The sequence below is a fragment of the Centropristis striata genome, chromosome 23 (genome assembly GCF_030273125.1).
Source record: "Centropristis striata isolate RG_2023a ecotype Rhode Island chromosome 23, C.striata_1.0, whole genome shotgun sequence".
Taxonomy (NCBI): domain Eukaryota; kingdom Metazoa; phylum Chordata; class Actinopteri; order Perciformes; family Serranidae; genus Centropristis; species Centropristis striata.
The window spans coordinates 21940926-21956919 of record NC_081539.1 but is presented as its reverse complement, the minus strand read 5'-3'; the positions used below and the strand labels follow the sequence as shown (position 1 = coordinate 21956919).

The window sequence follows — 15994 nt, the reverse complement described above, 5'->3', positions numbered from 1 at the left end:
AGCTAGAGTTTAAAATGGTATAGATCCGGCATATATGTATGGATATAACAGTGGTAAAAAATATTAATAATCCATATGGGCTGAAGTACATATGCATGGGTATGTAAGAGTGTGTGTAATGTAGTAAATGAATGTATAGTTGGCAGTAGATAAGTGAAAATATTAGTTACAATATCTGTAAAAATATAATTTTAATTTTAGACAGTTGATTTCTTAACAGAAAGGTTAGTCACATCTGTGGCTACATACATAAGGTTTACTCTTATGATAAGTTTAAGTACTGTAAATACTGTGGAGCTCTGTAAGACATTGGCCTGCATTGTTCCAATACAGTTCTCTACATTTATTCTACATAAAGTGTTCTTGACTGTGACGTCCTGGAAATAAATGCATGTGTTAAAGATTTGGTTTGATTCTCAGACTATCCTAACCGAATCTTACTGTTTCTAAGTGTTTGCTTAATAATGCATGAGCATCTGATTTGCACATTTGTGCCGGGACGCCCTATAAAAACCTCAATGAGCTCAATCTCTTGTGGCTCAATAGATGGCAGTAATATCCCTCAATCACTGCAGTATGAATCCTCATCCCACATAAAATACATGTATACGCAGACATTCATGTGCACACTGCACGCTGACACAGTCGAGAGATGATGCACACGTAAACACACTCCCACACACATGCACAAATGCATATAAACACACGCAAAGATAGAAACGGAGCCCTAGGAATGCCAGGAGAGATGGAGATGACATCATTACGGCACATAAAGTAAAAAAAAAAAAGAAAATCTGTCAACAATTCCTTTTGTCTGCATCTCTGTCAGTCCTCAGGTGATGTAGAGGAGACTAAGTCAAACAGCACAGTGGGAGAGAAGGGTGAGGGTATGACTTTGAGACCGTCTTTAACTTCATTGTGAAAGCCAACACTGGCACCGTATCTTTCTAATGTTCTGATTAGACGAGGGCAAAAAAAAAAGCAGCCTTTAGCTCAGAGATACTGTAATGTGTGTGCTTGTAAAGATAAAATCAATAGCAGCAGCACCTTCACAGGGCATCAGGGAACCGCCAGGGCTCCAACTCAATACAATCCGTACCTATAACTGACAGAAACGTCTCATCTCACGGAACCCGGCGACTGCTCAGAGGTAAAAAAGCGGCACTATGAATAATCGTGAAAACCATTTAATTGTGTCCCTTTGTGTGCAGCCTGCCTGGGTTTCTGTGTTCGTTTTGTATTCACTCTCCCTCAAGATAGTCCCTGTGTCGTCATTTGTTGGCAGGATACGCTGGTAATCATTTGAATTCCCCCAGTATGTTCAGAAGATGTCAGGGAGTAGTCTCTGATCTTGTTTAATATGTGACCAGCAGCTATAAATTACCAACTCCCAGAAATGAGGAAACATGGGTACTTTTAAATCTCCAGGGAGAGCTCTCTTTCTGTCTCCCTCACACACACATAGGCTCCCTCTCTCTGCCTCTCTCTCCCCCCCAGTGTAGTAGTGTGTGTGGTAATCCCCTCCCCTTAATTTAGTTGACGTTCAAATAAAAACAAATACCTGTGACTTTTTTGTTGAAATAAGCAATTTTGCTTTTAGCCTATTTTGATGCTCCATGGGCATATGGTGCTGCACCTTGTTGAGTTTAACACGTTTGGCCAAGGTGTTTGAAATTTGCTGCTTCCTGCTTTGTTTATATTTTATACATCCCTGTTTTCTCATTAAAATCAAATGCTGTAAGCCATGGCAAAGAGGAAAACTAATTTTTCCAAACCTACTTTGTTGCATTTTATAGTGCAGAAGAAAACAAATACGCCACACAGTGACACTGAGGGTGTGGCGATACAGCGGTATTATTGATATCATGGTAATAACACACACGGGATATTGTGTACAACCCTGATTTAGAAAATGTTGGGACTTCTAAAATGTAAATAAAACATAATGAAATAATTTGCAAGTCCATTGAAAACTGTACAAAGACTATATATTTCATGTTCACATGTACACTTTTATTTACATTTTGCTCAGTGTCCCGACTTTTTGGAATCAGGGTTAAAAATAAATTTCAGTGTAAGGATTATGCGTTTATTTGTTTATCTGGTTGTCTTTTCAATTTCCATTAAGTGTAACTGCTCTTTTATACAGTTGTGGGTTGCAGACTATTAACCTCTTTACACTCCACACACATTTTAAGTTAAATTTATCATATAGTTTAAAAATAAATATATATTTATAGATATCACAATAGTATTGTTATTGTGAATTCTTTTGGCCATGGTTATTGTGCAGTAAAAATCTGATGTAGTGACAACTTAAAGTGACATAATGGGTGTAGGTTGTTTGTTTTGGCTACACATGGAATTTTCTTCAGAAAAAGTAGCAATACAACAATGTAAACACTGTATTACAAGTAATTACATGTGATCATTATTTATAGTTGTATTTTTAATAAATTACTGGAATATCAATACTGATTTATAGATGTCTAGATGAAAGCATTTTAAAGTTTTGCTATTATATATTGATCTGAAATGTAGATACAGCTATAAGATAAATGTAATGGAGTACAATATTTCCCTAGAAAATATAGAAGTGCAAAGAAGCATAAAAGGGAAATACTCAATTATCCCTAAAGTACAACCTCTGTAAAACTGTACAGTGAGTTACCTTACTAATTGGTTTGAATAAGACTGATCAAAAAGTGAACTCTGATCTTACAATTAAACATCTGCATCTAATGCATAAAAGCTGAAATGTGATATAAAAATGTAAGCTCTTATTGAAAGTGGTAATTTTCCTGCTTACTAACAAAGTTCTCACCCAGTGTGACTATCTTTTTTTCCAGGCCAGATTAGGCCATGAGGCTCTAAAAATGACTTGTGGCTTGTTTATGTTAAATTAAAATTAAGTTATACACGATTAAAGCTAAAGCACATGCAAACTGCATTAAGTTAGGATTTCCCTCAGAAGACATGTGACTACTGTATCTATATCTGTACAGGAGGTGTTGAAGGCACATTTTGTTGTCAGCGTCTGTCTGCTTGATGCCGTGCACATCACTGTCTGTGAGGCACAGAAACCAGTTGTCACCCACGTTTTTCTTCTCCTTTTTTTTTCCGCGTTAGAATTTCGCGAGACTGAGGCAGGATAATGAGTGGTGAGACTTACTGTAGGGAGAATGTATACTCCTCCATCTCCTCCGTGGAGAGGTTCTCCATTGAAGGCTGCATCTTCTGTTTGTCTGCCTGCCGAGGCGGTGCGCTGCTGCCGCTCATGCTGGGGCCGCAGCTATTTGTCTTCTTGATTGGCTTCTTCTGTGAGGAGCAGAAATCGGGGAGAACACATGCGGATGTCATTTGTAATCAAAGCAGGAAACAGGCCTCTGAATTTATCTTGGGGGATGCACACGGTGACAGTGACAGTGTGCGTGGCACTTTGGAGCCTCTCCTATATCTCAACCGCGCCTCAATTGACATGAGACAAGAATGACGGCAAAATCGCATACGGCACGCCATCATTCAAGTTGAGTTCATTTGGGGAACGTGTGTACAGTGACGGTGGTGTTAAATATGTGATATTTGAGCAGCTGGCACTGTTTTTTTCCACACAAGTCGTTTACTGTCATCGTCATAAACACAGTCAAATGGAGTTAGGAAGTGGGGTTTTAAATATTTCACCAAGGTACTTGGGAGCAGATATTATTTGTTAAGCCGCCAACATGTTAACGGCTTGCTTTCCCTGGCCCTGTCAGCCCTGCCTGTGTTGCCCTTGGGTGGGCTTAGTGCCTTTCTGCTTGAAGTTGTGAAATACTCACTGATGTATGTTAATGAGATCCACAGTTGGAATAAGCAAGCTCTCTCTTTCTTCCGCCCCTGTCTCACTCTACCTCTCTCTCCTGTTTTTTTTTCCTCTCCTCCATCTCTCTCTTTCTGTCTCTCCCTCTGAGATAAACTGGGCCCAGGAAGTAGTAAATGGGCAGGGCCCCATAAAAGCTCCATCCGTTTTCATAGGGCAATCTTTGCCAAAGCAAGCTTGGATTCCAGAGTGATGATCACAATAAAAAGGTGGAAAGGAGCGGGAAAGAAAGCAGAGAGAAAAAAAATGCAGGAGATATATAAACCACAATGTTCTCCGGTGTCTCCCCACAATAAATTTAATGCAATACCTTAAGAGCGGATTCCATATATAGCTGGATTCCTGCCCTGTGGGCAAAGTGGTCGCCTGGAGAAAATTCATTTTAATTAGGCCTGCACTGCAGGTTGAAGGGTTGAAATCTGATCCCTCGCGCTCCCAGGCTGGGGCAGGTTGGAGATCACTCCACTTAATCATTAGACAACTGGGTTCCACACCACGACATTTGACAGAGTTAGCAAGGTTTTAAAGATAGGGCCAAGAGGAGGAGAAAAAAATGGTCTACAGAGGCTGCAGAGAAATAAAACCTCAGATCAACAAACTCATTTATTTAACAGGTCATCACTGATTAATGGAGGTCTGAAGAGCCTCTTGTACATCAGTAGGAGGAGGTTAGTAAGAATAAAGACTTGGAGGGAGAGAGGCGGGAGGGGAGGATGTGTATATGTGTGTGACAGACGGAGGCTTGATGTTGTTCATAGGCTTCTCACTACCGCAACAATAACATCACAACAACAAAAGGCCGCAGCAGAGGCACAATGGCAGGGGCGGACCAGGAGGCAGCAATGCCAGATCAGCACACAGAGTAATTTCGCAATTACCACTTCAAAGTATGGCAGGTAACATGCAGGCTTTGATTAATTTAGCTTAAGTCCTCTGTAGCACAGGAAGAGGCGTGTTTAGAGCGGCTTGGAGAAAAAAAGGGAGGCCTGGCTGGCATTGCTGATTTCACAGAATTTGAGCTGCTTTGGCTTGTCAAGCAGATCAAAACTGGCTTTGAAGGCTGAAAAATACCTGTTAGTGTGAAATGTATTTTGACAAATCTCAGATAATAAGCCGGGGAGGTGTGTGTAGGGGTGCAGAGAAGGGGCGGGAAAGGAAAGGAAGAGGAAAGCAAAGAGGGTGCTCATTTCAAGGGTGGGAAGACTTTCCTTTAAATCACAGTGTTACCTTGTAGTGAATCCCACCCTCTGCTTTCTCCCGGCACGGATCACTCTTCTCTCCCGTGTTTCCAGAAATGGCTCCTGAGGAGGAATTCTTCCCTGCATCCCCAAAAAAGACAAGTAATGTGGAAAAAGAAAGAAATCTTCATGTTTGTTTTCTTTTGCAAACCACATCTGGCAATCATAGTGAGGATCAAGGGTGGCTGAGCGGTATTTATATTACCAAATCCAAATGATTGTGTGTATACACTTGTTAAAAGTGCTATGAAAGGTATTTTTTAAAAATATGGAAATTGACCAAAAATAATCATGAATTATAAAAATAATTTAAAATATGTCACAATACAATTAAAAAGTTTACATTTAGTTGCACAAAATACATTTAAAATTGAGCTAAAATGCTGAGAACTCAGGGTTTGTAATGGGACTTAAAAATAAAAATATTTTGTTGTAAAATATGTTGTTCCAAAAAATCTAATACAATACTCTTTGCAATTTCTACTCTGAGGCAGGTAGTCAGGGTGTTTGGTATTCTATCTGGAAACTTGTAAAAGCAACAAAGACTGATTTGACTGTGAAAAGAGAGAAGTGTTAACTTATAGAGCTCCCCCTGCACAGTCATCTCTGTCAGAGCTGAACCTTCTCAGCCTCGACGCTCTAATGTATGCAATTAGAAATGATGAAAAATCGAAAAAGAAATTAAGTTTGGTTGTAATACATTTTCCCCATTCTTCTCTTCTTTGGAAAATTACTTTTGAAGTATTTTTTCATCCTAACCCTCTTTTTTTTCTTTTCTCTCTCTATCTGTCTCACTCTTTTTTTTTTTTGCTGTAATTTAAATGGTAAGCCGCCAGATGTGTGTCTCATGCTTGAAGAGTCGGAGATCTGCATTATTTAGCATATTAACATTCACAGAATTTAAAAAAGGGTTCCTGCATTGCCTGGAGGTTGTAATTAAGTAAACCTTAGCTTGATACATGTAAAAATCTCACTATGTGAAACTTTTTATCCCCCCGTGGAACCAGTCACATCTATATGATACATATGGAAACCTCTGCGATGATATAATTTTTTTCTTGCTGCGGGATTAAATATATCAGTGATAATAACTTAAATACAGGCGACACATCAGAAAGCCTTCTGACAGCTCAAATGTACTTAAATGGCAGGCAGAGTGTGCTCACTGTTATTTTTAAGCGAGTCTGAAATCAGATTTCATCCTAACACAGATGTAGTTTTTAATTACCAACACTTTGCTGGTAAACATGTGGAGCGCCTACAGTTACAGGGTAATAAGGTTATATTTGTTCTATTCTGGGGTTGAAAAAAAAAATGTTTCTACATTTTCATTTCATTACATAACTGTGAACTCACTCTAGTGACAAGATTCCAATAATCTCAGTTCAGTCAAATATTTTGTGTTCACAGTGTAAATATATTGCAAAGCCTGGACCTGGACTGGAAATAGCATTGGAAAAATGTGAAAAAATTAAGAAATGCCAAAGATGGAAAACCATTTAGAGAGTGACTGGAGGTGGATGTTACACTGCCGATTCCCAAAAAGTTGGGATGCTGGGTAAATAAAAACAGAAGGGATCAAACAAGAATTCAAAGTTTATATTTTAAAAAAATCTAATGTTTGATTTCAAAATATAACTGTATTTTTACAGTTTCCAATTGAATTTACATCACAAAGGATTAGCAAATTATCACATCCTTTTTATTTTACACTTTTGTGTCAAATGCAGTTTTCTCTTTTTATTGATTGTATGTATTCACCCAAAAAAAAATCTTGTACATTCTGCATTTCTAGCAGTTTTCATTCAAGTTGTAGTGTTTTGTTTTCATAGTTTATTGCTAAAATTCTAGGTAGAAGTGCACTTGAGCAAATATTACATTTCAGCACAGTATGTGTGTGCTGCTGCGCAAACAGTACGAGACAGAGCAAAGTGGCCCATGGCCAGTTGCTTTAACACACACACACACACACACACACACACACACACACACCTCAATCTCTATTAGCAACAACAACAGCAACCGTGGACTCACAGAACTGGACCACCATGATTTAGGATGCTTTCTTCGACTGCACAACCACACACACACTCATTACACCAGGCCCCACTTGCTAATGCGCAGCCGCTGTGGAACCAGAATGAGCGCGGAGGCAGCATCGACAGCTTCGACAGCTAAGGGCTACGTCTGTGAACTCAGAGCGCTGGAGCTGCCACAACTCCAGCCTCTCCGGGCACTCAAGGCCAACAACAAACTCCTTGTTATCCCCCTGTGCTCTGAGCTGTGTTAAGACCAGCACACACGTACTCATCCAGTGCACTTCACTGACGCACCCACACACAGGAAGGCATGCAAACAAAGATATTAATATGTAGACACTTGCATACATGCACAAACATTTTCCAGGGTAGAAATACAAATGAGTGTACCTCACAACTAACTCAACACACCTCTTTCCTCTTTTGCTTGTGCACAAAAACAGGCCGAGGAAAAAGAAAAGCCTGAGGGCCGTAACACTGTCGAGACCCCATCACTGCGTTACCGGTGAGATGCAACCAGGCTGGGATGGCGGCTCTTGCTCACCTAGCCCCCTAATTGCCTGATGAGTGGTCCAAAGTTGCAGAGAGATCGAAGGTCAGTGACTCACGGATTACCCCTGAGTCCTTGTCCGGATCTGGTGTTAATGTTGCTATGATACGGTAAGGATACGGTGTCGCCTCACGCAAGAGTTTACTATCTTGTAATCCGTTGCATTTTAATGACAATAACACACTTTTGTGACACTCTGTGAATACTAATATGTACAAATATGCAGTTTTAAGACTTTTTCACTCTCACTGGTGAAGTCTGTTGCGCTGAGAGTCAAATCTGTCTTTATCATTTTCACATAGGCTGCCTTTGTCTTATCACACAAAGTGCGTTTTGGAGGCAAGACACTGTCACCTTTGGGTGCATTTTTCCCCCACATGCTCTGTATTTGCCCCCCATATGCAATCCTTTAGGCTTGTTTACCATGCCCACTGTGAGGGTTTACACGTGTATCTCTGCAAACAGGCATCAAAGGTTGAATCCATCCATTTGTAATCCAGACATTGTAGAATTAATGGACGGGATGCGACTGATTGAGAGGGTATGATGCAACATTGTGGTTTGAAACTCTTGATGACTGGGACCGGCCTGGAGGGGAGCACATCCTGAAAGTGCAGGGCAGCGCTCCAAAGAAGACATTAGATGAGGAATCCTTCGAAATCACTCTCTGTGCTCAAGGGGATGGATGTTACAATGCATTTGTTAAAAAAACAACTAAATAAATAAAGAAAAGGCAGGAAAATGGAGCAGCAATGCAGCTATGGCACAATCATCCCTGTGCTCAAAGTGATCCACTAAAGGCGATCATGAAACAAGATGCTAATCTAATTAGTCATTTGGGTTTAAACAAACCGAATGTAACTGGATCATTCAGTTAATGTGAAAGGTCACTTAACCCATTGTGCCTCAAGCAAATCCCAATGTTAAAACACCAAATTCACTCCATTATGCTTGGATGAGTCAATTGAGGTAAATCAGGATTATTATCATCCCATGGCAAGTTAATCTGAAAGACAAAAAATATCAATACACACACAACACCAGCGAAGCAGTAGAGTACTCTTCAGATTTTTCGATCAAAACTTGTCAGAGTTATTATCTTGGATTGGGATGTCAGGTTTTGTTCTGTAATAGACACCTCACCGCGCACTGTGATTTTTCTACGGGGATTAATTAACTTAAGGCCTCAGGAATACAAACTTCCAGTCTCACTGTCAAGCTCTGCTGTGTGTACGTTATCGCAATGACAAGAGGTCTCCATATACTTGTCCTGATTCTGAGACAAACGGGTAATGAGGAAAATCCTGGCGTCACACGCGCAGAGAAAGCGATCTCCACACAGCGCACATCAGAAACAGAGAGGCATGAAATGGGAAGGAAATGTCTGAAATCCCCAGACTTGACAGAGGACTGAGGAAGGGGATAATTTGTTCTTCTTCTCCTCGCTGAATTGGATTTCCATTTTTTTTGGCTAGGTTAAAGTTGTCCGTCCGATTGCTCCCTTCAACCTTGACGTAATCTCCCCATCTGAATGCCATAATTCGCTCCAGAGGTAATGCAAAATGAACAGATCTGTATGCAAATGAGGCACAAACGTCAGGTCGGCTTAGAGAACGGCGTGGATGAGGTGTTGTGCGGGACACCTTTTGATCCAGTATTTCACTTACGGATCGGGTTCACTTCCCAAGCAACCTCCTCACCTGGCTGTGAGAATGTGTGTGTGTGCTGTTGTCCGGGTCTGTGTGTGAGTATGCAGCCGTGTGTGTTGAAGAGACCTGGTACCTTTTGCCTTGTGTGGCAGAACATAAATCTCCTAAAGTGAGTGCCTCCCTCCCTCTCTCCCTCCCTCCCTCCCTCTCCCTCTCTGGAAAGGCAGTCAGTTCGTTGGGGACACTTCCCTTGTGGGCGTTAGGATCTCTGTGGGGGGTCACAGGTCAGTCGGCGGAGGAAGCGACAAGCTGTGAAATGTAAAAGACCAATTTCTTCCACATGTTTCAGTGCTGGGAGAACACTGCCAAGCTGTCAGCCGGCATCACGTTTAAAATGGGCCAGGGTGCTACCCAGCAGACCTGTCACAACTCATTTGTAATTAAAAAGCCTGTGTGATGTTTAAAGCAGAGCACCCCAGAAACTTTTGAGGACTGTTAAATAAAGATGAGCTGTGCGTGCAAAAAAAAAAGAAAAGGAAAAAATGGGGGATGTATTAATAACAAAGAAGCTAGCCAGTCGCCTTTGTAGTAGATCAATACCAAATGAGCCTGGATTTGATTCCTGGCAAAGGCCAGGATGTTGGTTACTTAGGTGGGAAACAAGAATAGTATGTTTTTAAAATTGAGGAAGTGGATTCTTATTACTATTAACAGAAGTCATTAGTCGCTCTAGATGTGGTTACGATTGTGGTATGACCTTGCCTGGATTACCAGATAAGCAGGGCAACCACATCAAAACAGTTCACCAGTGCATCTGATGGACTCAATTATATCTATTCAGGATCATTTTGGAGTGTGTCCCAGCACGGACTGAAAGAAAAGCAAAGTATCACCAGTCCATCACGGAAATAAAACATGGAAACATAATCATATTCACACCTGGGAATGTAAGTCTCAAATCAACCTGACCTGCATATCTTTGGACTGTAGAAGGAAACCAGAGCACCCGGAGGAAAATAGCACAAAGAAGGGGGGAAACATGTGAGCTCCACACAGAAAGACCTTCTTGATGTGAAGCAACACTACCCACTGAGGCAATCAGCAGTCCCTACAATACTTTATCTGTGATATAAAACCATTTCATCCTGTGTTCTATAGTGCCTCTAGAAAGTGATATACAACAACAGAAATCCGATTACATTTAGAACAAGAGTTATACAGTGGATAATGGGACGGATGACAATTCAATACGGTGATCAGAAATGTGTGATGGATGGATCTGTATTTGAAATTATAACTTTTTTTACAGCGTTATCACATTAAAACAGTACAAAGTACAAGTTTAGTTTGTTCAGGAGATGTTTTGGATTTTTTTGAAGTGGGGTAGTTTGAGGTACTTATTGACATAATAGTATTACCGACTATAGATGGTGGTCAGATGGGCCCACAGTACAGACATACAAGCTGAGCAATGTACTGCTGTGGCTGTCACCTAAAAAATACGAAATAACAGCTTAATTGTATGCTATATGTTTTCAGACAGGGATCAAAAGCCGTTCTATCCATCTATTTGCTCTTCAAATCCACCAGACTCTATAGACAAAAACAGTAATTTTACCTCACAGAACACTAGAGCAGCTCTTGTGTTCTGTGAGGTAAAATTACTGTTTTTGTCTATGGAGTCTGGTGTGTAGCAAAACCTTACGCAACCCTACTTAAAAAAACAAAACAATCCTCTTAAAAACAGAACACTGATATGTACTGATAAAGTAATAAAACAATGTAATGCAGTGTTTAGTTTGGTTTTGTTATACAGTTATAGATTAAATAGTACTGCACTACATGATTTATAAGACTCAGAGAAGTTTCAAACAGACTGTTTGAATATCTAATTGGCAAGAAAAGTTTATCTAAGTTCAACGTTCAACTGCCTATTTATTAAAAAAACTGTTTTTTTAATAGCTTGGTAACAGTGAAACTTTACAAGCAGTGTCATGTGTGGCAGCAAATATTGGATTAATGTTCCTTCAAAGAAACTCTTTGATGAAAACAAACTATTAGTTTATATAATGCATGTCACTATGCCAAAGAGAGTTTGTTTACTTAAGTTGGTGGTTGTATGATCAAAACGCTTTATCTGAATATGTTACAAGTCTATAAGTGTTGTGCTCGCTTCTCAAACATTTACCTCAACTAACACTAATGCTACAGTGTAAGATCTGTTGGATTCTTGCATGCTATCTCACTGAGAAAACATCCTGTTTGATTTAAGTTCTGTCTGTCAAACTTGGCCCACTCTCTCTACCCAACCCTACCCTGAAGCACATTTACCTCCGCGGAGAACTGCTGTAAGGGAGGCCTGCCATTCTTCCCATCCCAGGGCTTGTGACATTAGGGTGACATTTTCTCCCCACTGTGGCATAGTCGGGGGGTTTTAACATTGGACCCCTACCTGGCAGAGATGAGGAAGAGCAAGCAGAATCAGCTGACAGGTTGAGAGGAGACCCCCGGTGAGAATGTACCACAGCGGGCTCTCCTGCTCTGCTGCTGGGGCCCGCGTGCGGCTGCTGTTGGGGGTATGACTGGGACTGGAGATGCGGACGGAGCTGGGCCTGTGATGGGGGCTGGGGCTGGATTGGCAGTTGGTTTTGTGGTTGGTCAAGGTGGACCTCAGGTTGGGGCATGGCAGAGGGGTTCGGTGGGGGTATTGATAGGGTGATGCAGCGCTCTGGCTCCCCAGATGTTCCAGATGGGAGCCTCTTTACCTGAAACACCACAAACAAGAGGGGGGTATGTCTGTATGAGGTCTACATGTGGGTTCACTGAACATTAATATAACCTCTTCATGTTAATGTCATAAGCAGTTATGTTCCTATCATTCCATTGCATCACCATTGTTTGTGGGAAAACAGCATGTGTTTGCAATTACACTACAGGTGTTAGTGATCAAACTGCAGACAGAGCCAACTATTAGTATTTGTCATAGTGTGCCATAATGGCGTAAAATAATTCAATTAAGACCATGGATGTGACTAGTATGAATATTGCACATCCTATCGTGCTGTACATCCGCAAAGATGGACAAAAACACAGCTATTTAAATCCTCAGAAATCAAAGCAGTAATGATAATGCAGTAATACAAACAATATGTCACAGTCCAAGGGACAAATAAAGAGACCAACCCAAGACAGAGAGCTTTGTTCTGGCTTTTAATTCAATTAAGATGTTTACTAATCTAATCAATGCATCAGCTCAAATGCATCCGGAATTGCTGGGTAAAGATGTGGTTCTTGTTTGCTCTCTGGGGCCAATTTCCAATTGCTCTGTTAAAGCTTTTTATCATAGAAAATCAAAAAAAAATTCCTACCCCCATCTACCATCCTGCCTCGCAAATAATAAGGGAGGGTCAGAGTGAGGGAAAAGATGCGCACGCACACACACACACACACACACACAAGCATATAATACATGACTCATACCTGCACACAATTATGAATATAACATGAAATAACATATAGGAACCTTCAAACGAAACATGCATGCACATGTTTCCTAATCGCACACACACCTGAAAGTACAGGTTGCACAGCCAGTGGTCTAGATCAGAGGAGATGACGGCTTCAATCTTTTTAAACTGGTCCAGTTGTGTGTTCGGCTCCCCTCTGAGCAGAGGGGTTCTATACCTGGGTCAATGACACATAACCGGTAATGGTTATTGTTCACATTGTGTTTACAACATAAGAAATGAAAATGAACTATAATTTCATGTCACTTCATGCAGGCTGTTCTCATGCACAATTCCAATGATTCCTTAAAAAAAAGTTATGCACTGTATTTTGTAGCTTTGTTACTTGTTTTTGTTTGGTGTCGTAGGATGAAACCCTAACCCTAACCCCTTTTTTTCCTTCTAACCTTAACAAAGTAGTTTTGTTGCCTAAATCTAACCAAAATCTTACAATCCACAGTGTTGACAATGTGTTTTAACTATGAATGGTCAAATTTCGTAGGATAACGTGAACAGCACTGCATATGTTTTCGTACCCCACACATAGGCTACATCAGTTCAGCCCCAATGCATCTCCTAAATGCCCATGGTGTAACTCCGTATTACACATGTACACATTTTTTAAAATGCACATACCTGAATTACTTTTAGAGCAACATTTATAAACATCTGTCAGAATTTGTACTGGAAATAATCTAATTGGACCCCAGCGTATCTATAATGGAAGACCTAGAAATGGTCATAGATATTGATAACAAAGGAAAGATTGATACTATTAATAATGACAGCAGCGAAAAAATACATATTAATTAACTGGAAATCTGAGAACCCACCTTCAGTAAAACAATGGAGAGAACGACAGTCATATTGCACCCAAGAAAAAAATTCAATATTAAAGGACAACCAATGAAATTTGATAGGATGTGGGGCAATAAAGAAGTAATATGCAAAAATAGAAGGCTTTATTTTTGTGTGATTTACATGATAGTATGTTGGTGTTAATGACAAGTTACGAGGATGCAGGATATGTCCATGGTGGAAGGATGAGGCAATGGCATGTGTAAATGTTTATTGATGAATGTTTTAAGTATATAAAGACAACTCAATAAAAATATATGTTAAAAAACAATGACTCAAGAAATCATACAAACCCATTCATGAGACTATGTGGCCTCATGTGATATTTTGACCTGAAATGCTTATGCAAACTAGGCAAAATAACTCTGATCTGGCTTTGACGCACCTGCCCTGGACAAGGCCGAGGTTCGATCCACACACAGGAAATGCCCCCCATGCCAGCACAGAGCTGATGTGGCTGCTGTCTCCCGGTAGTGCAATCAGTTGAAATACCAGGACCATGGAGGGGACAACATCACAGGCCGCAGGTAAGATCTGCAGTCACATAGAAAGGCACAAAGTCACTCACAATTCCACTCAGTTGAACACACAAGCCTGCAGGCGCGCACACTAACGTATGCACACATATGCGGAGACATCAACACGGCACATACAGTAGGAGCAAGCACGCATAGACTTGCTCACAACCAGAAAGCCAATGACAAACAGACACACAGAGGGTAACAAACAGGACAGGAGCCCTCAGGGGGCTACTAAATCTACATCCTAGACTTGAATCCTCTTTTAACTTATTTCCGTGTTTTTTTTAGAGCCTTCTTAACTGCCATTCTTACCCGTCCAACTCAGCAAATTGCCTAAAAGGAGATGTTGGAATGATAAAGACTGTCGGCATCAAACACAGGGTGGAGGAGAACTTGAGACTGCGGTTGTAGTCTATGAGCTGACAGTTACTGAATTTGCAATGCAGTGAGGCCATCATCAATCAAACTGATGATATTAAGGGTATCTTGCATAAAGCAAAAAGTGTTAGCGGTTAGCACTCGATGGCAAACATTCTTATTTACCCAGAGAACAGTGGGTTTGCTTAAAAAATGAACTGACAGTGAGGTGTGTGCCACTTCATCCATCACTGGGTGGAAATATTTTATCCCTTTATTAGTTGTAATGGAAAACGCAGGGGACTTGTTTTAACACATAAATCATGTGTATCCCTCCCACCCCCCCCGATAATCTGCTTTTGGTATGCACCTGTGAAATGATGGGTAGTAGTGTCTGACTCAGGACACAAATTTATGGCATAATATCACGGATTATGGATATTGAGGATATTTCATATTATTCATTTACTGCAAGAAATATGACCTGCATAAATAGTAATTTGTGTGCATGTGTGAGTGCATATGTGTTAGACACGTGCGCTTGTTTGCATATATGTGTGTGTAGGAAGTGTTGCTGTGAGGTTTGTGAGACTGGGTGATGTGCTTCAGAGGTATTCTCACTTCCTGTGTTTGCTGGAGGAGCTGTTTGAACCATTAGAAATATCCTGTTTGATTCAAAACTGTTTTATTATTTTTCCAAAAGAGTGCATGTGCAAAAATAGTGATTATAATTTTGCCTGACGATTCAGTTCAAATAACTAAGCCTGCTTCTTCAATGACCAAAACAGGAATGCAGATACAGAAAAAGAGATAAAACAAGAAAAAAAATGCATAGATCTCGATACCCACTTTCTTAGGACTTTCATCTTTTTTCTCTTTTCTTCCTTATTCCTTCTTCTTCCCCCTTTTATATTAAAATACAAAATCTTATACATCTTCCCATTTGGTGTAAAAACTGCACAAAGACCGTGGGCCCGACTCTTCTCATGTGCTCCCACTTGCCAGCATATCCAAGACATCTCCAACTGAACTGCACTGTTTCTGTCTAAATCCAAACCCAGACGCACAAAGCAAAGGGTGAATGAAAAAAAAGAAGGAGAGAGAGGGAGGAAAGGAAAATAAGCTCCTGGCTTCCCCTTACCATCACTAATTCCTCATTTCCTCTTAGAAGGCACTGCAAGCACTCCTGAAATCGCACGCTATAGTGTGGGCAAGAGGGAGAGAGAGAGAAAACATCCAAGCCAATCCTGATAGTGGCTGATCAGATTTGTCGGAGACTATCAATGAGGACGACAACAACAGGTTTGTCTATAAAGCCCAGCCGAGCGTTTGGGGAGGAGAGGAGGGAAGTAAGAGTGACATGAGGCATTTAACATGCCATACTTAAACCTTTTTTTACCTCTGAATCAGATCCCAG

The 15994-nt window shown here is 40.6% G+C and overlaps 1 protein-coding gene across 1 annotated transcript in view; it reads right to left on the bottom strand.

Moving 5' to 3' along the window:
- Nucleotides 1-15994, bottom strand: part of ofcc1 (orofacial cleft 1 candidate 1) — a 101817-nt gene that overhangs the window by 50094 nt on the left and 35729 nt on the right. Inside the window, exons 14-18 of the mRNA XM_059326523.1 lie at nt 14085-14233; nt 12905-13019; nt 11788-12100; nt 5087-5178; nt 3173-3318 (exon numbers count right to left, since the gene is read on the bottom strand). Of these exons, the coding sequence (XP_059182506.1) occupies nt 3173-3318; nt 5087-5178; nt 11788-12100; nt 12905-13019; nt 14085-14233 (815 nt within the window). The remainder of the gene's footprint in view (nt 1-3172; nt 3319-5086; nt 5179-11787; nt 12101-12904; nt 13020-14084; nt 14234-15994) is intronic.